Source organism: Diabrotica undecimpunctata, chromosome 10 (assembly GCF_040954645.1).
Source record: "Diabrotica undecimpunctata isolate CICGRU chromosome 10, icDiaUnde3, whole genome shotgun sequence".
Lineage (NCBI taxonomy): Eukaryota > Metazoa > Arthropoda > Insecta > Coleoptera > Chrysomelidae > Diabrotica > Diabrotica undecimpunctata.
In genome coordinates, this window is record NC_092812.1 from 74,860,694 (window position 1) to 74,887,370 (window position 26,677).

At 31.7% G+C, this 26,677-nt stretch overlaps 1 protein-coding gene across 4 annotated transcripts in view; it reads right to left on the reverse strand.

Annotated features, from left to right (window-relative positions):
* LOC140452468 (purine nucleoside phosphorylase-like) overlaps positions 1–26,677 on the reverse strand; it is a 95,713-nt gene that overhangs the window by 36,298 nt on the left and 32,738 nt on the right. The window contains exon 1 of one of the 4 annotated variants that reach the window (XM_072546749.1): positions 7,301–7,477. The exons of 2 other annotated variants lie outside the window; for them this stretch is intronic. In XM_072546749.1, the coding sequence (XP_072402850.1) occupies positions 7,301–7,398 (98 nt within the window). In that variant the 5' untranslated portion in view covers positions 7,399–7,477. Of the gene's footprint in view, positions 1–7,300; positions 7,478–26,677 lie in introns of those variants that run through there. One more of the 4 variants, XM_072546750.1, reaches the window with a different exon arrangement.

Here is a 26,677-nt window from a genome sequence, read left to right on the forward strand (position 1 = left end):
TCAAAACAGAAGAATCAGAATAGTTTGTAAAAAATAAAGGGGTTACACATGAGATACATCCTCAGCAATATTGTTTGAGCTTGCCTTGGAATAAATAGTAAGGAAATTCACGAAAGGGACACTTAGAATGAGAGAAGGACAAGCATATGACGACTACTACTGAAAAACAATGGAAATTTTTTTTAATAACAAAAACTAAAATAATGAGTGGAGAGGGGGTACCCCTTTAAGTGGGGAGAAGGTGCTAAGAATCCCTCGATCAGTCAATAATGTCTCAAATGAGGCTCAAAATATATACAAAACTACTGAAAGAAAACAACATCCAGAAAAAAGTTAAAAAAGAGTTTAATAATAATTTTTGCGAAAATAGTTGACTACTAGCGCCATAGAAGAATAGTGGAACAAAATGAGAGAAAAGGCATCTATTACCATACTATCGCATTAAAATCTTCTTAAATAAAAAAGAAAAGAAGCAGGAATGGATGAAAGATAAAATATTGCAGATAATGGAAGACTGGAAGAGCAAAGGAAATTAAAGGGTAAAAATGTCAATGAATACAAAAAGTTGCATAAGAATATACTACGAGAATTAAAAATTGCAAAAAAGCATGGTTGATGGAGAAATGTACGGGAATTGAAACTCTATAACGCAAATATGACGATTTCCATATGCACAAAAAGATTAAAGAGGTACAGAACACCAGAAAACAACGAAATACAAGCATAGTTGTAAACGTTGAAGGCCAGATTTTGAATATAATTGAAGATAAATTAAAAAGATGGAAAGAATACATGCAATAATTATTTGAAAATACAGCAAGAAGGTGAACTGAAATAGACAATCTCTACGGCACAGAAATAACAAACGAAGAAGAAACTATGCCCATTAAGCGAATTAAAGATAAGAAATCATTCATCACTGATGAAGTGCATGGTAAAATTTTAAAACTATTAGAGACATACCAGATCACAGCTCTTACAAAGCTATTCAACAACATATATGAGACTGGTCACTTACCAAAACACTGGCTACTATTAATATTCATTCCACTTCTCAAACAAGCTAACGCTAGGAAATGTGAAGAACATAGTTTAGTTAGTTTGATGAGCCATGTACTTAAAGTACTCAATTAGAAGTACATGTACAAATTTGAAGTACACATCAGTGAAGTTCAATTTGGATGCAGAGCAAGAATCGGAATGAGGGAAGAACTTTTCAGTTCTAATACAGAGAGCCAGGGATGTCAACTGCGATGTGTATGCATGTTTTATCGATTTCAAGAAGGCATTTGACAAAGTACCACATGGGGAACTAATCGATATCATAAAAACATCAGGACTCGAAGGATATAAGACTAATCTCAAACTTATATCTCCAACAAAAAGCAACAGTGCGATTCGAAAATAAACTGTTCAAGATTTTCACAGTCGGAAAAGGAGTTTGACAGGGTTGCATACTGTCACCAGCAATATTTAACATATACTCTGAAAACATCTTTAGAGAAGTCTTGGTCGAATCAGAAGGTAGTATTAAAGTAAATGAAGGCAACTTTAGAAGAAGAAAAATAATAAGATTTAATGAAAAAATTAACAATAAAAAGATTAGACTAGGGAACAAATAATTGGAAATATGATTAAAAAACAACCGAGAAAGAGAAACATAAATCAAAACAAACAAAATCACACAAAAAAGTAATTAAATAAGTGCATTAACTCTAGAATGCAAATAAAAAACTACAAAAAACTATAAGAAATCAAAAATGAAGGTATAGAAAACAATTTACAAATAAAGCTATATAAAACAAATACACCCGTCTATCTCGGAAAAATCTGTAAAACAAACTGGGGTGCAGATCCCAACATGAGTTTAATGTTTTATAGATCTATGATACGACCAGTTTTCGATTATAGTTGTCACTTGTATGGAAACGCATCGAATACCCATTTAACAAAAATTGAGGTACAGAAAAATAAATGCCTACGCTTGTGCCTTGGGTTTTTGAAATATACACCAATTAATGTAATCGAAATTGAAGCGCCATTGAATTTACGGAGGCAGTATCTTACCGATAAATATATAGCTTGTACCATTAGCAGAGACCAAGTATTTCTCAAAGATATACACAATCTGGCTGTTTTAGATTTGACTAAAAGGTATTGGTTTAAGAAAAAATCTCCACTCGTGGCGGTAAACTACAGAAATCTGTCTAAATTCAAAGAGGTACTTTATAAGGGTCATCTTCCACCAGTTTATACTGAAAAGCCTCATGTGCTGTTCTCAATAAAAATCAAGACAAAATTTCTCAATGATGTCCAAGGCCCCATGTTTAACGCAGAAATTCAGAAGAGATGGCCTAATTATTATTATATGTTTACTGATGGTTCAAAAAAAGGAAATAACAATGCTTGCGCAGTATACCAACAGAAGTCTGGACAACAGCATAAATATAATTTACCTGATGAAGCCACCAGCTACACATCCGAAATGCTGGGTTTAAAGTTTGCTCTTTCTCACGCTTTGACAAAGGAAATAAAGAACTGTGTAATATTTACAGACAGTAAAAGTGCAGTAGAAAGATTATGTGTAACAAACAAATCCAAGCAATTGACTCATCTTGATATAGAGATTTTAAAATTGTACTACGAGGTTTCAAAGCTCGGAGGAGAAGTTATTATCGCATGGATCAAAGGCCATTCTGGGATAAAGGGTAATATAATAGCAGATGCTTTGGCAAAAGAAGCATTATCAACCGAAGAAACAATATTCTACCGGTGTCAGATATAGATGTATGTAGTAAACATCGGCTCAAATTAAAATGGCAAGCCAATTATACGGAATCCGAAAGACAGTCATCCTTTAAATATTGGCAACCCACACTTCTTAAAAAAAGGTGGTTTCATTCAGAGTCCAACAGAAGTTTTATTAAAACTATTAATAGGCTAAGGTCAAATCATGCTCTAACACCTTCAAGAATGTACAAAATGAATCTAGCAGACACTCCAAACTGTACTTGTGGTAAATATGGAGATTTAACACATATTCTATTAGAATGTGTAAACCAACAAGGAAATATTACATGTTTTTATGAAAACTTACGAAAACTAAATGTCTGTTTCCCATTTCACATAAATGAATTAATTTTCTCTGGAAACGTAGAAATCTTTAATTGTATTTATCAGTTAATAAGAAATTGTAAATATAAACTTTAAACAATGTAATGTACTAACCATAGAATTAAGATGAACTTGTAAGCAATTTGCGAACACACCAATCATGTAATAAACCTTTTAATACGAAAAAATTAAAAAAAAAAAATGAAAAAAAAATAAATAATAAAAAAAAATATGTAAAACAAATATTTATAAAAGATGACCAAAACAAAATAAAAAATATATATACATATTACATACAATATCAAAAAGTAATATAAGGAAATAAAAAAAAATAATAAATAAAAATAAAAATAAAAAAAATATATTAATAAAAATAAAAATAAAAAAAAAATCAATTCTTTAATTTACTTTTAACTTACATTTAGTACTAACTCGAACTCTGATTGTTGTTCTGTGAATACAAATTACAAAATAGTCTGGTCAATTGGCTATGCCAAGGTCATTAAAAAAAAATCTCGGAAAAATCATTGATTTCACGTAAAAATCTTTTTCACGTACAGATATTTGAAGGTTCTAAAAAGTATATGAGGGGTAACTAATGAAAATTCCGTGAAGACATACAGCTGATTTTCCTTTGTTTTTATTTTAAACGATCTTAAAAAGCGAAAAACATTGTTTTTTGCCTATAAAACGTTTCTTATGCAGTTTGTAAATTGTAGATCTTAAAAAGGTCTTTAATTTTAGAGTTACTAAATTAAAATACATAAACAATTCAACAAGATAATTGAAAAAACGCTTAATTTTGCAGTAATTTATAAATGCTAATAACTTTGTTTTTTTTTGCATAATGACCTGTAATATAATTACTTAAAATTGTGGCAGATAATAAGTTATTAAAGTGTGCTAAATTTCAAATACATCGGCCAAATATTTTTATAAGTTATTCAATTTGTTTATCTCGGATAGCGATTATTTAAACAGCTGTTGAGGGTTCATTTTGTTAAGGTGTACTAAAAAAACTGCAAAATTTTATTATATTTGTTTTTAATAAACAGTTTGACTGACTGACTTTTTAGCTTATAAACAATTAATATAACTTTAACATTTTTTATGACACATGCTTGTAAGTAGGCTCCGTACAAAGCTGCTAAAAAAAACAAAACCTTCTATATTTTCATATTTCCATTGTTTATTAATAAGATTAAGAGCTGAAGATTGAATAAATTATAAATGAAGATCACAATTTTATTATCCATTGTATAGATGGTATATACCGAGAAGGAGTAAAAAGTTATAACCCGTTAAAATTATGGTACTCGTAAAATACCGCCACCGAAAAGTGGGGTATAACTACAAAAATATTATTTAAACTTATTAGTTACTTATCTTCATTAAATGCAATTTATAATAAATGAGTTATTTTGTTGAATGAAAAAACTATAAAATGAAATAAAAGAATTAAATGTATTTTAATAATTTTTAATAATAATTATATATTGATATAAATAATATACACGTATCAATAAAATTTAAATATTTTTTACGAAATAATATTAAAATTCAATAACTTTTTTATGGAAAAATTTAATTAATTTATTTTTCTACAATTTTCCGAGAGTCGAAAGTAGCACAATTCTCATTATTTTGTTGAACTACCTCAGTTAAAAAAAATGAAAGTTCTACGTGCCGTAAAAGCCAAGATATTGCAAATTTTGCCAGCGTGTTTCAATTTGAAGTTCTAATCTACAAAAAACGGAGCTCGGATAGTTCTCCGCTCCACTTTTCCGTGGCGATATTTTACGGGCACCATCATTTTGACACGTTATAACTTTTTACTTCTTTACTGTATGTACCACCTATAAGTTGGATCGGAAAACTTAGATCTTCATTTAGAATCCCCTCAAATTTCAGCTCTTAATCTTAATAAACAATTGAATTATAACTTTAAGAATAAAATGCTATCTTGGTTCCCATTGGTCATAGAAGGTTCTATTTTTTTTTAAAAGTGTATTTTTTCACCAGATTTTCATTGAGCCTACATATAAGCGTGTGTCATAAACAATATCAAAGTTATTACAAATGTTTATAAGCTAAACAGTCAGCTCTTTTTCGAACTGTTTTTAAATAAAAAATTTAATAAAACGTTGAAGTTTTTTTAATATACGCGAAAACTAAATCTATGGTTATCTTACTATTATAATTTTATATCTTATATAATTACTATCTGGTTGATATTTAGCACACTTTAATAACTTATTAATTACAATAAGTTCATTTTAGCTATATTACACGACGTAATGGAAAAAAACAAGTTATTAACTTTTATAAATTACTCCAAAAATAATTTTTTTTTGCAATTATCTCCGTCAATTGTTTATGTATTTTAATTTAAATACTTTCAAAACTTTTTATGATCTACACCTTTTATTGGAACCATTTTATTCTCAAACGTATTAAAAACGTTTTATAGGCAAAATATTTTTTCACTTTTTAAGTTTTTAACAAAAAAAAAACTAAGCAAAACCGGTTGTACATCTTCACGAATTTCTTATCAGCTACCCTTCATATACCTTTTAGAACCTACAAATATCTGTATAAGATTTTTACGTGAAATCAGTGATTTTTTCCCAGTTTTTCACATTAGACTGGTCTACTCCAGTCAAGAAAAAAAAAAGCCGAAGAAATATTACAGGTATTTAAAGGTTGTAAACGGTATATGAGGGATAGCTGATGACAATTATGTGAAGACGTACAGGTAATTTCACTTTATTTTTTTATTAAACAATCATCAAATGATAAAGTGACAAAATATAGTTTTTGCATATAAAAAGTTTCTTACACATTTTAGAGAAAAATGGTGTAAATAGAAGTTATAGATCATAAAAGAAATTACTACAAAAATGAGTGTTTTTTAAAATTATCTCGATCAATTGTTTATATATTTTAATTTGGAAACTCGAGAAATAAAAAACTTTTTATGATCTACAACTTTTATTTGAAACTTATTTCCCTAGAATCTATAAAAAACTTTTTATACGCAAAAGACTACGTTTTTCAGTTTTTAAGATTGTTTAAAAACAAAACAAAAGAAAATCAACTGTACGTCTTCATGGATTTTTCATCAGCTACCCCTCATATACCTTTTAAAACCTTCAAATATCTGTCTAAGATTTTTTCAGCTTTCTTTCTTCTTTGACTGGGGTAAAATTACTGTTTAGGTTACTCATCTCCATATTCTTGTCCTTAACATTGAACTTGTATGTTTATAGGCGTCATTGACAACTACAAATTGACTAAATACCACAAAAAAGAACTTTAAGCGTATTGCAACATGTTTAATATAATTTAATTTTAAAATATTTAAGTGTTCAAGAAGGTAAAAATTAGCTAATGTGATATTACATTAATTTGATTGTTATTGGACAGGAAGACCTTAGAATATTATAAAGAAATATATTAAGAGCTATATTAAGACCCATAAAAATAAATTAAAAGCAACTTAGACAAAGCCTAAGAGCCATGAAAATAAAGGAACAAGGACCAATATGACTATGATATATATGGAGAGCCGCATCAACAATAGCAATATTGTCAATATCAGAATTCACACCAAGTGTTAAAAGAAGGTAAGATTACAATGAAAAAGAAATCCACATAGCTACAAGCAGTGACAAAGAACCTGAATACGGCTGTCAAAAATGAAAATAAAAAACAAGAGACAGAAAACCTCGACGAAAAATAATTAAGACAATAAATAAGAAACTAAATAAATCAAGAGAAAGGTACTGTAGGGAGCTTTAAAAGCAGCCCCTTTAGGGGTGTTAAATATATAAATATATACAATATAATGACCATAAGGGTAAAAATATTAAAATTATTAGACGGCATCAGATCAAAAACTCATAATTGAGTATATGAAATATGCTTCTGGCTCAAGATGTTAGTATTCAATAAGAGGCCAAATAGTCTACAGATTAGCAATGTATTGCAAAACCCAAAAGCAACAGTAAGTAATCACAGTTTAAAGTATATTTTTTCAGCAAAATACATATAAACTATTAAATTAAACAACAAACAGTAACGAAAATATTTTCAAATTATGAAATTACAAGATTACTTTACATCATTTATAATCTCAAAATTTGTATAAAACTAAATCTAAGCAAAAGAAAAATAGTTTCCTTACATTCCTTTTTCTCCATTTTCTACGTTTGTGCCATTCTTCTCTACTTTAACGGCTCCATTCGTCATGAAGTTCTCGTGACCGTTAAAAACTGTAGTCATGTTTACGATATAAATAATAAAATAAACTTTTCACACAAATCGTTCAAAAATTATGCAAAACTGCTTGAGCCGGGAGCTCGGCAACTCTTATATACCCTCCTATATCGTCTTGTACTAACGAGATAAAGAGACATATCGTACGTCACAAGTATTAGTTTTGATGTTTATTATTTTTTTTTGTTCTATGTAATATTTTATATTTCAAGCCTTATCGTTTTCATCACTTGACCTTCAAGTGTTGGTAGCAACAGAATTTGTTTTGATGGATGGATGGTTGGATGGTGTAATATGAGTTTATTTTCGTCGGATCAAACGCAAGAAAGTCATATCACTGGCAGTTCAAAATTTGAATTATATAGGTTGTCCAAAAGTACTTATATGCATTGATGATAAACAAGTACATGTACAACAGATATTTTTAAATTATTTTAAATTGCTTTTTACCAATATTGTATTGGAAATAAATAATAAGTATTATTAAACTTCTTCAAACTTATGAAAATTATCAAAATATTCTTGTCTTTCGATGTTTCTGTCTATTTTGCGTATTTGTTTTGATTGTACGTATTGTTGTAATTACAGTATAAAAATGTTCCTGTCAATGGATCAAAGAAGGCGAAGAATGGTCTTCTTTTTCGCCTTAGCCTTCTATCATCCATTTTTGGACATAGGATTCTCGCAATTCCTTCCATAGATCTCTATCCTGAGTAACATACTTCCAATTTGTTCCGGCTATTTTTTTGATGTCATCTACCTATCTGTTCTGTGGTCTTCCTCTTGGCCGTCTACCTTGCCCGTAAGGTCTCCAATGTTCTCTTGTGGTGTTCCACCGTTGGTCTTTTTGTCTAGGAATGTGGTTTGCGAAACTCCATGTGTGTTTGGCAATTTCGATTTTTGATCTTACTCGGTCTTTCCTCTTTCTATCTGACAGTCGTATACCTATCATTGTCCTTTCCAGTAGCCTTTCTGTTAGTTTATTCATATTTGCTTTGGTTGGGGTCCAAGTTTGGCATCCATATGTCACAATAAGAAGAATGCACTGGTTGAATACTTTGCTCCTCAAATAGTAAGGTACCTATTTTGCGTGTCTTTAAGTATCCGACTGGGTTCTAAATCCTGTCCATGCCACTCTTGCTCTTCTAGTGATTTCTGCACTTTGGTTTTTTTGTCATGTTTCGGAATTTGGCCTAGGTAGGTATATTCTTGGACATATTCTGTCTTATTACCATTTATAGTTATACTTCTGGGGTAGTCTGTACTTGTCATTATTTTTGTCATTGTTTTTGTGTTTGTCATATTTAATTTTAGGCCGACGTATTGGGAGCTGTCTACGAGTTCCTCCACCATAGTTTGAAATTCCTTGAATGTGCGAATCAGAGGTGGTTTAATTTGTTGATGCTTTAACATTGATGCCATATGTTGTAGATTTGAAGACATTTTCTAGAACTAGATGAAACAGCTTTGAAGATATTACATCACCTTGTCGAACTCCTCTCTTAATGGGGATAACATTTGAATCGGTCATTTCAAAAAGTGCATAAGTCCACAATTTTCAGAAACTAACTTTTTGTGCGGAATAGACTCCTCTAAGATAAACTCACGTTGTGTGCAAAAACGACACCAGTCCGTACATAATCTGTCGAAATACTTTGCAACTGAAGTTGAAGGTCTGTGCAAAAACAACGCGAGTGCAGGACGTATGCAGTTTTTGCTGTGAATTTGTAAACATAATTTCTAAGAATTTGGTTGGTAGCCGAGATCGTATGATTGTTGAGTCGTTTATGTTACCATGTTTTTATTTCAGTTTCCATTAATGTATTGTGTTGTGAGGTTAAGTGCTTTACAACGATTAATTTAAATTTATTGGTTTTTTGTTATTTAAACAAAGAAATAATATGCCTACTTCACCTGACGATAGTGTACATGAATATTTACCCTTAAAAAAGAAAAAAATTCAATCCAGATAAATACATAAGGAATGTTACGTATGTAATGCCAAAGTTAAAGGTTTACAACACACTAACTATAAAGGAAATATTGTAATTGCTAGAGCTACAGGACCTAAATGCAAGTAAGTAATAATTTATGCTGTTATATAGGTTTACAGAGGTTTGTTTATTACCGTTTGTATCAGCAATGGGCAAATTTTTATAGTTTTCATAACATAGTTTAATATTTCATTAATAAAACCATATTTTTCCGCAATAAATAAACTACAGTAATGTAATATTGTCGTTAAGGTTCTTGTTTTGCAAATTTTAAAAATATAAACTTAGTGTCAGTTCAATGAACATTTGTTCCAAGGATAAAAATCGGCGATTTTTGTAATATTAATAAGAGGTTTAATACCACTGTATAGGAATTTATTAGCTACAAACTTATTTTATGTTCTAGTGTGCTAGAAATTTTACCATTCCTTAAAACTTTAAATTATTTTCTTTTTTTTTTAGATGCAGAGCAAAACGTTTCCAAAAATTTTCTGAAAAAGAACTGGCTTTTTGTGTTGACACACTAAACAACTTTTCCACCAAAAATGAGCAAGATATATTCTTGCAGCAAAATATCGAAAAGGTGCCTGTTCAGAAACACCGTGCCCGAAAAGAAGGAGCAGTGTTGAAAGAATTTTAATTCACCTATCATGTTCCAAATCTAAAGAAGAACGAAAAGGTCTGTAAAAAGGCTTTTACTTCGATTTATGGGATATCAGAAGGTCGTGTAAGAAGAATTTGCAGCTTGCTTCTTAAGTCTTTGACCTCCCGCGATAGGCGAGAACAACACCCGAAATGGAATTAATAGCTTGTTCTATGGCCCACATCTCGATACTATCAAATGCGTTTTCATAGTCTACGAAGGTGAGAAATACGGGTAGGGTAGAAATATTCAATGAATAATATATTCTAGTTTTAGATAGTCATTTCTAAGTTATTTGTCTGGGGTCTCATGATCAAGATATGAGGAACGGGGAGGAATAGAGGAGTAATAGCTCCAATAAAGAGTTCATCTGTCCCGGATGATAGCGACCTGTAAGGGTGCCTGCCTAAGATACTGGCGAACATGCTGCCTTGCAGTTTGGCGTTGGATCGTCAAAGACTAGAGAAAGAAAACATTGAATAAAAATTACTTGGTCCTCCTAATTGGGGGTTGAGACGGTGGGTCTGCAATTCATCACTGGATTTCAATATATTTTAAACATATATAGGTGCAATTTTGTCCAGTTCGGGGGCAAGCCGTACTTTTTTTTTGAATTCATCATCAAAAAAATAAGTTTTTAATAAGATAGAAAAGTTAAAAAAAAAAAAATTCTGGTTCGGAATTATGTCACCTCGCCTTACAGTATATATAACTCAGTAACATGCAATTGAAGTTAGTTTATTTTCTATATATTACACAAAATAACCCTCATATGCATAAGAAAAATATTAAAAAATGATGAAAAATATGTAAAAAATAAACAGAAAAAAAAGGCCCTGGAAGGAATTGGGGGAGTCCTTTTTCGAGCAGTGGGACAGTATATGCTAAATAAAAAAATAACGTTGTATTATATATAGGCACGTAATTAATCTTCTGTGTGTTTTTAAATATATACACTACTTCATTAGCATCAATTTCTATTCCATAGTGAATTTTCATGAGAGCCAAGCCGTTCATTCCGTTTTCATTCGTTTTGTTGTAAAAGTAGTTTTTAAATTTTCTTCAGATTGAAAAACTGATTTCTGGGGTAGCAGTGGAAACAGATGTGGTAGCCAATATTTACAATAATATGTAAATATTTGGATTTATTTTATTTAGAAATTTCTTAATTTAAAATAAATATTTATTTTGCAAAATTTTAATTTTCTCTTATTATTATTAGCACAAAAGGCTATGAAATGATAGGTACCTAACTTAAATATTTCTGTATCATAGTTATAAATAATATCTTTTAAAACTAAATTTTACAAAAAAATTCATTTTTATTTGAAAATCAAATCTATACGTGATAATTTTTCTTGAATTATGCTTATTATTTTCACAATTTCTTTTCTTGGCTAAAAAACATTAAAAATATATTTTAAACAAATTAATTGTTATAAACTTTTGTATACCGTAGAATGGGGTGACTTTGATAGAACATAAATATTTTGTTTCAAGAGAGTATGCAACCCAAATGTTTCATCCGTTATGGTGGTTGTCTGAACTTAATTTCAGTGCACATGTTGATTAACTGTAGCGGAAGGCGTTTGTGGCGAATATCAAAAGTACACTCTTATAAATGCACTATTGAAGTTTTTGTTTTAATTTGAAGATTTTAGACTGTGTAACTAAATTTAAACATACAGCTCTCACCATACAATTTCAGGTAATTTTGTGTATGTTGCCTTAATTTATGTTTATCTGTCAATATTTTAAAATATTTAACCTAAGTTATTTCCGTGACTACTTCATGAAATTACATGATTTCTTGTCCGAGGTCACTTTGATACATTTTTCGGGATGACTTTGATATTTTATTTCTTTTTATAGTTTTCTTAATGAAACTTCAAACCGTGAATTAATTTCAGGTTTTCATCATTATCTATATGAAGAGCCAAAATGCCGCGAGTTTATAAACGAAAGTTGGGATCAAGAAGCTACAAGATATTCTCTGACGAAACTCTTGAACATGCTCTGCTTCAAATAGTAAACGGAAACTTGTCTGTTGAAGCCGCTTCAGAAAGATTCAAATTCCGTATGAAACTTTATATAATAAATACAAAGGGAAGCATGGGAAGAAACCAGGGTGCCAAACTGCGTTGTCGGCGCTGGAGGAAAAATCAATCGTGTCCTGCATTATCAAATGTGCTGATTGGGGATTTCCATTATGGACGTTAGATGTACAACTTTTCACTAAGAGTTATTTAGAAAGAACTGGAAGAATTATTTCTAAATTTAAAAACGGTCCTGGTAACGACTGGGTAACCCATTTTTTAGAGAGGCATAGTCAGCAAATCTCTGAACGACTTGCGTCTAACATTACTAGAGCTCGGGCAGGTGCCACAAAAGAAACGATAGAATCATATTTCAATAATTTAAGAACAACTCTCTCAAATTGCCCTCCATCTCACTTTTTTAATTACGATGAAACCAACGTTAGTAATGATCCGGGGAAAAGAAGATTGCTATATAGAAAGGGACCAAATACCCAGAGCAAATCACCAATCATAGTAAAATCATAATGATAACTACTCCCTCCTTATATAATATATCGCAGCGAACATATGTGGGATGCGTGGACATTAGGGGGTCCACAGGGCTCTCCTTGTAGTAGTGGATGTTGCGCAAGAGGAGCTAGATATAACCAAACAAAAAATGGGTGGATGGAGGTAACTTGTTTTACAGACTGGTTTGAGACTATATTATTACCACATGCAAGACGTCTGGAAGGTAAAAAAGTTATGATCGGTGACAACTTGACGTCTCACTTTTCAGATCATGTATTACAACTGTGTGAATTGCACAATATTGAATTTGCGTGCCTTCCCAGTCATTCAACACACATAATATGCCAGCCTTTGGATGTATCCTTTTTTAAACCCATGAAACTTTCTTAGCGAAAGATTTTGACGGAATTTAAATTGCGACACCCAAAGATTACTGGTGTACCTAAAGATTAATTTCCGTCGTTATTAAAAAAATGCTTGTAATTAATGGATCAGACAATTGCAAAAACTGAGCACAAACGTGGAGACTGTGAAGAAAGTGCAATTAAGAGAGTTTTGAATAATGTGTTCGAGGCTTGTGGCATGGTTCCTTTCGATCCAAATAACGTCTTGAGTAAAGTTGCACCAATCAACCATGATGTTGATTATGTAGAACCTCTGATTAATGACAGCCTCACATACTATTTGATAAATAAGAAGTCCGAGATAGAAATTACTAAACGTCGAAGTAAAAAAAACTTATATCCAACCTGGTAAAAGTGTAAGTCGACATGTAACGGCGGATGACAGCTCCTCCGATAGCGAATTAAACAGCTATACCAGTGAAAGCGAAAATGAAGATTCTGTGGAGAACCAATCATATGAAGATGAGATGAATACAAAACCATCTTCTGCTGAATTGAATGTTGGAACTTATGTGCTTGTAAAAATTATCTCAGGTAAACGAAAATGTATAAATTACGTATATGCCGGAAGGATACAAGAGAAATTACCATTTGACGGATACGAACTCATTGGACTTAAATCACTGGATAAAACCCATAAACATTTTAAAGTTGTGGAGACCGACGTTTTTAATGCTCCTTTCGCTGATATCTTAGCAATTCTGAAGACCCCATCGGTTGAAACAAATGAAACAGCAACGAAATGCATATTTCCTGACAGGGTTGATGTTAAAGAAAAATAACTTTTGTTTGCCTTTCATAATATATTCTTTTGACTTTTTTTACTATTTTATATTGTTTTACTAATTTGCTAAAATGTTTTTTACCTCAATAAAGTATTAGCTACTTCTAGAATCATTTATTACATACTAATTATTGTGTCTGTAACAGCTATCAAAGTCACCCCCCAAATTAAACTTGAAATATCTAAAAGTTGGCTTGATCGATTAAAGAATGGGTTGACATTGATATTACTACAGCTTTTATACATCGGCTAAGCTATTTCAAAATTGGGTATCAAAGTGACCCAACATCAATGGGATATACACTTTTTTATATATTTTTTTGAAAAAATCCTCAATTTGAAAACATAATATACTATCAATTTAAATTAAATAAACATAAAATGCATCCCAATGGTGACTTTTCCACATTTTTACATTTTTGGGATGACCCATTCAAAAGTTACTCTAGAAAATACGGAAAAAATTAACAAAGTCACCCCGTTCTACGGGAATTATTATAAAAAAATAGTAAAATTAAGTATGTGAATTGTGATGTATTAAAATTATATTATATACAGATTGTTACGAATATTTGTTATTTTTATACAATGTATTTAGTTAATTTTAAGTTCTATCATGTTACCCAAAATTTCTCGTTGCTACTGTTCTATAGACTATGTCAAATAGAATAAAAACGTCAGAAAATAAACGTGTCACCGATTAAGGAAAAATTTAAATAATTTTAGCAGACAGCAAGAGAACAGTAAGTAATGGGAATTAATTAATTTTTTATATTGTTAATTTTATAAAGATAAATTAAAGATAAATAAGCTGTACAATAAAGATAAATTCCCAACAAGCTCAAATTCTATTCATCACACGCGATTGCTGAATCACACAATCTTACAAGATCTACGAATATGGGTCCATCAGTTGTTGGACGAACCAAAATTGATCTATGTCCTGTGTGCGGCAAACCATATCGTGAAGAACGGATGGTAGAATGTACAGAATGTAAAAAATGGTGCTGTTTTGAATGCGTAAATGTACAGGATGATTCCGAAGTAATTGGTGATGACAGCTGAAAGTGCCCTCTTTGTATAGACGCAGCCACTAAGAAGTCTCACCCACAAGGTTCCAAAATCAAGAAATCTTGTTCTGCAACCTCCTTAAAAAGCTCCTCATTAACAAGCAGCAAAACAAAAATGAAGCTTCAACTTCTGCAGGAAGAACGAGAACTATTACGTCAAGAACGAGAGTTAACCAAGGAGTCTAGGAGAATTATAGAAGAAGATGAGTGCTCGAATGCTAGTCAAGACATCGATGAAGAAGAAATAATTGAAACTAACCCTTTGGTCAATAAATTCCTTTCTCTAAATATAGATAAGCCCGTTATCGACAATATTGCCCCTTTAACACCAACACTTGGTAAGCCTCTGCCAACTTATAATGATAAAAGTTCAGGTATATTATATAAAAGAAGGGATCCTGGAGATCTCCCTATTTTTAATGGTAATCCATATGACTGGCCCGTTTTTATTAGTAGTTTTGAAAGATCTACTGAGCTATGCCAAGTAGATAATCATGAGAATATATTAAGATTACAAAAATGTTTAAAAGGTCTAGCAAGAGTCAGTGTTTCAAGTTTTTTAATATTACCTCAATGTGTGCCCCAAATTATAGCTACATTAAAAATTCTTTTTGGAAGACCAGAGCAAATTATTGAAGCTCATATAAATTCTATTCGTAGATTACCACCTCCTAAACCGGAAAAACTTTAATTGGAAGTTAATTGGGCGATATATCGCAGTGCTTTTCAAAATTTTCAGGGATTAAGGGAACTTGCTGATTGGTTGTATAATCTGGCAACAAATGTTTGTTCTGCTCTACCTACACTAGCCCTTAATGACCAAAGTAATAAAAAAAGGCAATTTAATAATAATGTGCATGCTAATATACATGAACCAAATGCCTCCAGTGAAACACATAATTGTAAACTGTGTAATCAGAGAGATTGTAAAAAGATTGCAGGTTGTTCAGAATTTCAGAGATATTCATTATCTCAAAGATGGGAGGCTGTTAAAGCCTTAAATTTATGTAGGCTTTGCTTAAAGAAACACAGATTTCCCTGTAAGTATCCTGTAAAATGCAACAAAGAAGAATGCCAAAAGAAGCATCATCCTCTTCTTCATGAATTTTCAGAACAAGTATCCAATAAAAGTACAAAGCTTATCAAAAAGGAAAGCGGTATGCAAACAGTAGAATCACACCTCTTATCTGCAGATGAAGAAAGTAATGCACATCAAGGAACACGCTTTCGAATACTTCCCGTTGTTTTAAGAAATGGAAGTAGGGAGGTCACTACATTTGCCTTTCTAGATGAAAGGTCTTCCGTTACTTTGTTAGAAGAAAGTATTGCTAAAAAGCTAAATATAATGGGAAACCCAGAACAACTTTGCTTAAAATGGACAGGAAATCAACAACGCTTAGAAGATGCGTCAGAAAAAGTATTTTTTTTCTATTGCTGGTGATTATAATGGGGCCAAAGAATTTGAACACCGACCAGCCAGAACGGTAAGAAAATTAGGCCTTCCAAAACAAACTCTCGATGCAAAGGCAATTAAAGAAAGCTTTCCCTATCTAAAAAACTTGCCTTTCAAATCATATAAGAACGCTGTTCCTCAGATCTTGATAGGCTTAGATAACTGGGACTTGGCGTTACCACTTCGAGTGAAGGAAGGTCTAGAACTTCAACCGATAGCTGCAAAGTCCAGGTTAGGTTGGACCATTTTTGCAATGTTTTCAAATAACGATGTGGAATTAAACTACTCATACCACATTTGCGAATGTAGTTCTGAAAGCATTACTAACCAAGAACTCTTCAATACTGTAAAAGATTTCTTTTCAGTTGAAAGCCTCGGAGTTCAAAATATTAAACCGTCTGTTTCCAAAGAATTAGATAGGGCTATTCATATACAAGAAAGTACCCTGGTTCAAATTGGTAACCAATATAAAATTGGATTACTCTGGAAATACGACAACTTGAAACTCCCTAATAGTAAACCCATGGCTATTCAAAGACTGGAGTGTATAGAGAGAAAAATTAAGAAAACTCCAAAACTAGGTACCAAAATTAATCAACAAATTCAAGATTTTCTAGAAAAGAAATATATTAGAAAACTGTCAGAACAAGAACTCTTAGAGCATCAAGAAAAAACATGGTATCTTCCCATATTTCCGGCCTTTAATCCTAATAAACCTGACAAATTCAGATTAGTTTGGGATGCAGCAGCAACCGTACAGGGAATATCCTTAAATTCTATGTTATTAAAAGGAGATGACCAACTTGCTTCTTTATTAGGCGTCCTCCTACGATTTCATGAAAGAAAGATTGGCTTTTCTGGACACATCAAGGAAATGTTTTTTCGTGTAGGTATAATAGAAGAAGATCAAAATGCACAACGATTCTTGTGGCGCAATGGTAGCTCTGATAATCCTTTGGAAGTTTATGTCATGACTGTGATGACCTTCGGGGCTACTTGCTCACCTAGTTGTGCACAGTTTGTTAAAAACACTAATGCGAAGAAATTTAGCGTAGAATATCCTAGCGCTGTTGATTCCATAGTAAAGAATCATTATGTCGATGATCTCTTAGAATCAACAGACACTGAGGATGAAGCCATCCAATTAGCAAAAGAAATTGCCTTAATTCACGCCAGCGGAAATTTTGAAATAAGAAACTGGAGATCAAACTCTGAAAAATTAATAAAAATCATGAACACCACCCACGGAAATAACGAGGAAGTCAACCTAGATATAGGAAACAATAAGAGCATGGAAAAGGTTCTAGGAATGTGGTGGGATTTAAAGGGAGATAATTTTATTTTCAATTTAAAATGTAATAAAGGAAACAAAGATGTTTTAAGTGGATTAAGAAAGCCAACAAAGCGAGAAATTTTACAAATCTTAATGTCTGTATATGACCCTTTAGGTTTGTTAGCAAACTTTTTGATTTATGTGAAGATTCTTTTACAGGAAATATGGAGGAGTAACATTTCTTGGGATCAACCAATAACCAATGAACAGTTTCAAAAATGGCTTGTTTGGTTAAAACAGCTTCCAGAAATAGAGAAAGTTTTAATTCCAAGATATTTTCTTAATAAACTCGAAAACTGGAAGGATACCAATACGCAAATGCACATTTTTGTAGATGCCAGCGAACACGCAAGTGCTTGTGTGGCATATCTAAGAATAATGAAAAAAGATGTCATAGAGTGTACTTTAATTGGAGCGAAAACACATGTAGCACCATTAAAACCACAAACTATTCCTCGATTGGAACTTAATGGTGCGGTAATGGGTTCAAGGTTTGCTAAAAGCCTTTATCAACATCTTTCCATAACTGTGCACAACATTGTTTATTGGACAGATTCTTCAACAGTTTTAAGCTGGTTAAGAAATGAAGACCCAAGAAAATTACCAAAGTATGTTGCTTACAGAGTGGCCGAAATTCAACAAAACTCAATGATATCACATTGGAGATATGTACCTACTAAGAATAACATAGCCGACGAAGCTACTAAATGGACAAAACGTCCCAATTTGAAAAACACCAGGTGTTGGTTTAAAGGTCCTGATTTTCTGTATCAATTAGAAAACGGTTGGCCTCCAGACACCACCCTTAAAAAGGAAAAAGCTGATGAAATTTTAACCACTCATGAAGTAAAATTTAATAGTCCACGTTTAATAGATTTTGAAAGATTCAGTCAATTTAATAGAATTTTAAGAGCAACTGCATATATGTTTCGATTTTTAAGAATTGTTTATGCAAAATTGATGAAATCTGAAGAGCCTAAAGGAATATTAACTTCGGAAGAACTTTTAGGTGCTAGAAATATTTTAATAAAGCAAACTCAATGTGAATATTTCAAAAATGAAATAAAACAATTAAAAACTAATAATTCTGGTAGCTTACAGAAAACAGTTAATAAATCAAACAGTTTATATAAATTATCGTCATATCTGGATGAAGATGGTTTACTTCGTATAAGAGGAAGATTAGATGAAGCTAGAGATGTTATTTCAGAAACAAAAAGGCCAATAATTTTACCAAGAGGAAGTCGTTTAACTTTACTAATTATTGAAGACTATCACAAAAGATATCACCATAGAAATCATGAAATTGTAGTAAATGAGATAAGACAAAAATTTTATATACCAAAACTCAGACAACTAGTTAAAAAGATTAGGACCAATTGTCAAAATTGCAAGGTCAAATTTGCTAAGCCAAAACCACCAGAAATGTCACCTCTACCGCCATGTAGACTTGCAACATTTACTGCTCCGTTTACACATACTGGCATGGATTATTTTGGTCCAATAACTGTAACTGTTGGAAGACGGACGGAGAAAAGATGGGGAGCTTTATTTACGTGTCTCACGACTAGAGCAGTCCATCTCGAAGTAGCTTACAAACTAGATGTGGACAGTTGTGGTTATACTATGTTTGACAAATTTTATTAACAGAAGAGGACGACCAAGGCATATATAATGTGATCGAGGTACGAATTTCATTGCAGCTGAACGAGTATTAAGAGAAGAACTGCAAAAGGTTGACAGTAAATTAATAGCCAATTCACTGATTAGCCCAGAGCTAAAATTTCACTTCAACGCACCCCTTTCCCCACATATGGGTGGGGCCTGGGAGCGCCTAGTGAAAGCGGTTAAAATTTCGTTATATGATGCTTTACCAAGCAGGAACCCTACTGACCAATTACTTTATAGTTGTCTCATAGCTGCAGAAAACATAGTAAACTCAAGACCACTTACTTATCTTCCAATAGAATCTGAAGAATCTGAATCTCTAACCCCAAATCATTTTCTAATTGGATCTTCAAACGGAGATAAACCAATTGGATTTTTAAACGAAGATGTTAAAGTATTTAAATTTGATTATTTGTACAGAGAGCAATTTGCAAATAAATGTTGGCGACGCTTTATTTCTGAATACATACCTGAACTACTATTTCGGGCAAAATGGCATAAACAAGTTGTACCAGTTAAACAGGGCGATATTGTAATTATATGTGATAAAGATTTGCCAAGATGCAATTGGCCAAAGGGTAAGGTAATTGAAGTTAAAAAATCATCTGATGGGCAAGTGCGACGAGCAATAGTTCAAACAAAAAATGGAATATATGAACGTCCTGTTATAAAATTAGCAGTAATACCAATAAATGGAGACTAAAAAGATGATGAAAAATAAGTGGTACAGTTTCTCTTTTGCATAGAACTGTACCGGGTGGGAGTGTTACGAATATTTGTTATTTTTATACAATGTATTTAGTTAATTTTAAGTTCTATCATGTTACCCAAAATTTCCCGTTGCTACTGTTCTATAGACTATGTCAAATAGAATAAAAACGTCAGAAAATAAACGTGTCACCGATTAGGGAAAAATTTAAATAATTTTAGCAGACAGCAAGAGAACAGTAAGTAATGGGAATTAATTAATTTTCTATATTGTTAATTTTATATATTGTAGGAATTTGATTTGGTTTTCGCAAATAAAAACAGTAAACTACAAATCCGTCAATTGCTGGCTGTACAATAAAGATAAATTCCCAACACAGATTAATTCCATAATTTTTATTTATAATATTTATACATACTTTATAACAATTATTAATTTGTGTAAAATATATTTATAATGTTTTTAGAGAAAAACAAATAATTGTAAAAGTTATAAGAATAATTTAAGAAAAATTAACACGAATAGATTTGATTTTCAAATAAAAAATTAATTTTTTGTAAAATTTATTGTTAAAAGTATTTTTAACTAAATACATAAATATTTAACCTACTTATCATTTCCTAACCTTTTCTACTAATAATAATAAGAGAAAAGTAAAATTTTGCAAAATAAATATTTATTTATTTTACATAAACAATTCACAAATTAACTACATGCATTTTTATGATCTATGTCACGAGGTACCCCAAACTAAAAAAAACTTTTTTCGTTGATTAGAACCAGAGATATTGCGTCTTTTATTTTGAATTTATGAATTCAATTCTTGAAATAGTAAAATAGCTCTTCTTTAAAATATTTTTTTTTGGCGCATCATGGACGGCTCATTTTTAAAGGAATCATTTTTATTTATTTATTTATTTTTTGGTTAAACCTGGATTATTAATCTTTAAAATGATTATTTTTAAATTGCTTATTGTTTATAAACAACCCGGTAAATTTTTGGAAAAGACGGGCTATGTTGGGTTTAAAGGGTCGTAGGACATTATATATTTTTTTAATTCACGTAAAAATGCCAACATGACAAATAAAAAAAATAAACTTTCTACATATTATGGCATGGGAGTTATTTTAATCTTTTTTTTAGTCCTCTATTGTTCAACCTGATTATGGATGAAATAATAAAAGAATTAAGAACTAAAAAAGATATCAAATGGAAGAAAAACAACTTAAAATAATCTGCTATAGAGACGACGCAATACTACTCTCTTAAAGTGAAGATGATTTACAACGTAAGGTAAATCGGTATGCTGCACCGATTTAATGTAACGGTCAGAAAATTTAACATGTTAATTTCCCCAAAAAAGAAACGAAATAAAAATTGAAAGAGGTGTCAGACAAATTCGCTTTTCTGTGCCATTGTTGTACCGGCTTGTTTCCTTATATCATAGTCCCATCTTAAATTTGAACGTCTTCTTCGTCTCTTAACGCCTCTTGCATACCAGTGTAATTCCAATGGACCACCTATTGTAAGTTCTTCTCGCTAAATGCAATGCACACTGTCATTTTAATGATTTAATTCTGTGGATTACATCAGTAACCTTGGTTTTCTGTCTGATCCATTCTATTATTTTTCGATCAATCTTTGTTATACCTAGCATGCATCGCTCCATTGACCTTTGAGTTACTTTAAGTTTCGATATTATCTCTTTCTTTAGTGTCCAAGTTTCGCAGCCGTATGTTATGATTGGTAGTAGACACTGATCGAACGCTTTTTTTCAGGTGGAGTGGCATCCTGGATTTGAATATAACTGCATTTCTACTAAAAGATGCCCAAGCCAGTTTCATTTTTCTGTTGATTTCTGGGAGTAAGGAACCAGATTTATGTATTAATTGCCCCAGGTATACATACTCGTCTATTGTCTTAAGTGTAGTATCGTTTATTATTACATCCTGGATATCCATTAGCTAGTTGTGCATGGTTTTTGTTTTTGTCAAATTCATTTTTAGGCCAACATCATTGCTAGCTGCATTTAGGTAGCTTATAAGTTGTTGTAGTTTTGCAGGATTATTAGCAATCAGAACGATGTCGTCCGCAAATCTTAGATGGCTGAGATTTTCTCCATAAATTGATATTTCTTTGTTCTGCCAGTTTATTTTGCTGAATGTATTTTCTCGAGCTCGAGTGAAGAGCTTTGGTGATACTGCGTCTCCTTGTAGGATGCCTCTGGTAGTGGGAAATTCTGGAGTGTTTTCATAAATTTTTACCTTAGCTTTTGCTTATCTATATATATTTGCTAAAGTTTCTATGTACGGTTTGTCAATGCCTTGGTTGGTTAAAACTTCTATTACTGCCTTGGGATATATAGAATTGAAAGCCTTCTCGAAATCTATTAAGGTTAATGCTAGCGGTATTTCATATTCTTTTGCTCTATTCATTAATTCTCGAAGCGTATAGACATGATCCATGGTACTGAATCCACTTCTGAAGTCAGCTTACTCTCTTGGCTGTCCAGCATCTAATGCATTTGTTAATCTGTTGTTAATGATCTTTGTGAATATCTTTTATATGATTGGTAGTAGACTTTTATAGGTCTGTAATTTTTGATATCTTCTTTGCTACCTTTCTAATAAATCAGAATTGTGGTTGATGTATTCTAGTGGTGTGGTATGCATCTTGATCTCAGGCAGTTCGTAAATATGCCTGCTAAGATTTTCAGGTTTTGTTGCCAGCGTATTTAAGCAGTTCCACTGTTATGCCATCTATTCCAGCTGCTTTACCGTTTTTCATTTTTGTAATTGTCGATTCTACTTCTTCCGGAAGGACTTCTGGTACATCTTCTTGGTTACTGATTGCGTCTTTAAATGTTTCATTGGCTTTGTATAGTTCGCTGTAGAATTTAGTCTCGAGTTGTATTATTTCATTTCTGTCTGTAATTCTGGTGTTTTCGTTTGTTAAAGCAACGATTTGCTTATTTCCAATAATTATTGCTTTTCTTGTTTTCTTATAGTTCTTTCTGTTTTCGATTGCATTTTCTACCAGTCTTTCATTGTATTTTCTTATGTCTTCCATAATACTTTTTCTTATTGTCTCTTAAAGTTTTGTGTTTTATTTTCTCTGTATGCTGCTACTTACTTTCATTTCCCTTTTTTGTTTTATCATTATTTTGATTTTATCAAACAGTTTACTATGTTCATTTTTTGGGGTCTTCTATTTCTTTGGCACTATCAAGGATGATTTCTATTTATTGAGAGCTGTCGATTTGGTTATGTAATCTTTCATCAATTGTCCTTTGGTAGTGATCTGAGTTTTCTTTTAGATTTTTAATATTTATACCAGTTACTGTTTTGCGATTAATTTTATTTTTTCTAGTTTCAGATCTAGAACAATTTTTGCTCTGATAAGTCTGTGGTCGCTGCTTGTTTGAAATTTATTTATTACACTGACATCTCTTGGTTAAAATGAAGTCACAATTTCATTCTTAGTGGTTCCATTTGGTGCTGCCCAAGTTCATTTTCTGTTCGATGTTTTCTTAAAGAATGTATTTGCAATTGGCATGTTTTGGTAGTGTGCAAACTGACCCAGTCTTTCTCCCCTTTCATTTTTCTCACCGAGTCCATACTTGTATCAAGAAGGATAGCACATGGTTGGGCAGCATATGGAGCTCTTAAAAACATATTTAAAGACGGCAACATACCGACAAATCTGAAGCGGAAAGTCTTCGATCAGTGTGTTGTGTCAGTGGTGACCTACTGTGCGGAAACACTATCCCTAACAAAAAACATTACTTTAAGACTAAGAATAGCACAAAGAAGAATGGAGTATTTAATGATAGAAACAACAATAAAAGACAAGATTAAAAACGAAGACCTACAAAACAGTACAGAGATGTTATGTAAGAGTTAGAGATGTTGTGGAGAGAGCTTGCAGATTGAAATAGAGATGGCTGGCCACGTGGTAAGGATGAAGGAAGGAAGGTGGGCACGCAAGTTAACCAAATGGACACCAAGAACAGATAAACGAAACAGAGGAGGACCACCTACACGATGCAAGATAATCTGTGAAAAATGACGAAAAATTGAATCCATACTGCACAAGGCCATGCAGTCTGGATACAAACAGGGGAGACCTGCGTCCTGCGGTGGAGTTAAAACAGGCTGGTGATAATATATAGATTAGTTTTATTGAAAAACTTTTTATTCTTAATGGTTATTTTAAAAATGGTAAAAAAAATAAATAATTTATAAAGAAAACACAATTTTTTGTACTGTTATGTTTCCAAAAATACTCGTCAGATTAGAAAAAGAAACTTTAACAAGCTCTCCTAAAGAATGTGACGTGCTGTCCTTTCCTCTCGGATACAGATATGAATTTATAATTTTGTGTACATTTTTTATTTTACTAATAGTAATTTTAGACAAAACTTGACCTCCCTTATTTCCTTTTATATCTACATATGTTTTTGTTTCTTTGCTTGAACTATCCCAAATGTGCGTACCTTGAATAAATAAAAGAAAATGTGCAAACCAATGTACGTCAAATGTAGATTTTTCAAATAAACGTATTAATATTGAATTTTTATTATAATATTAAGACCATTATCTCAATAAAATATGAGGACTTTGCCAAATGAGCATAACTAACAATTCCTTTTTTGCTGTTATAAATTACATCAATACTTTCCAGATCAGTTATTTCCGTTTTTTCTTTTTCTTACATAATACGCGACCTTCAAAATGACAAACAATTGCTTTCTCGGAGGTTAAATTAATTCTTCATACCTATTATCGTCTATTAAAATAGTATCGTCTATTAAAATAGTTAAAACGCGTATTTACGTAAATATAGCTATTTTATTAAATTAAATCAAACTCGTTCACAATGGTCATAATTAAATCACACTAAATTATTATCTCTCGTTCCGCTGTGTTTATGTGTCATCACCGAACAACCCGTGACCATATAAGGTAATTAGTGACCCAAGCCAATCACCGTATTAGAAGTTGAGTGTGTCTTCACAATGTCATAACAGAACTACCAGTATTCCATCTTAAGCTGATTAGGACATTAGGAAGTTAGTGACTTAAGCTGATCAGCGTATTAGGATAATAGTGTGACTGCATTCGACCATCCTGACGTCACGATCGTCCTCGATCGTACAACACCTATTAAAAAAAAAATAATATGTTCTTTATTATTAAGAATGCCAATTTATAGAAAGGCTCCATCATTCTGCAGAATGACATAGTCTAAATCAATTCGTTTCAGATAGCTACAACTATCCATACAAGCTCATTTTTAAACATTAAAACATATGGCTGTCATTTTTCAGAATGACAATGTGAATAAATTTGTTCCACATAGCTACGGCTATTCAAACAAACTCATTCAAGACATTAAAATATTTGGGTGTCATTTTGCAGAATGGTGAACTGAATATCCATTCAGAACATTAAAACATTTATTTGTCATTTTTCAGAATGACGAACTGAAAATCCATTCAGAACACTATAACATTTATTTGTCATTTTTCAGAATGACGAACTGAAAATCCATTCAGAACATTAGAACATTTATTTGTCATTTTTCAGAATGACGAACTGAAAATCCATTCAGAACATTAGAACATTTATTTGTCATTTTTCAGAATGACGAACTGAACATCCATTCAGAACATTAAAACATTTATTTGTCATTTTGCAGAATGACGAACTGAAAATCCATTCAGAACATTAAAACTTTTATTTGTCATTTTGCAGAATGACGAACTGAAAATCCATTCAGAACATTAGAACATTTATTTGTCATTTTTCAGAATGACGAACTGAACATCCATTCAGAACACTATAACATTTATTTGTCATTTTGCAGAATGACGAACTGAAAATCCATTCAGAACATTAAAACATTTATTTGTCATTTTGCAGAATGACGAACTGAAAATCCATTCAGAACATTAGAACATTTATTTGTCATTTTGCAGAATGACGAACTGAACATCCATTCAGAACATTAAAACATTTATTTGTCATTTTGCAGAATGACGAACTGAAAATCCATTCAGAACATTAAAACATTTATTTGTCATTTTGCAGAATGACGAACTGAAAATCCATTCAGAACATTAGAACATTTATTTGTCATTTTTCAGAATGACGAACTGAACATCCATTCAGAACACTATAACATTTATTTGTCATTTTGCAGAATGACGAACTGAACATCCATTCAGAACATTAAAACATTTATTTGTCATTTTGCAGAATGACGAACTGAAAATCCATTCAGAACATTAAAACATTTATTTGTCATTTTGCAGAATGACGAACTGAAAATCCATTCAGAACATTAGAACATTTATTTGTCATTTTTCAGAATGACGAACTGAAAATCCATTCAGAACATTAGAACATTTATTTGTCATTTTTCAGAATGACGAACTGAACATCCATTCAGAACACTATAACATTTATTTGTCATTTTGCAGAATGACGAACTGAAAATCCATTCAGAACATTAAAACATTTATTTGTCATTTTGCAGAATGACGAACTGAATATCCATTCAGAACATTAAAACATTTATTTGTCATTTTTCAGAATGACGAACTGAAAATCCATTCAGAACACTATAACATTTATTTGTCATTTTGCAGAATGACGAACTGAAAATCCATTCAG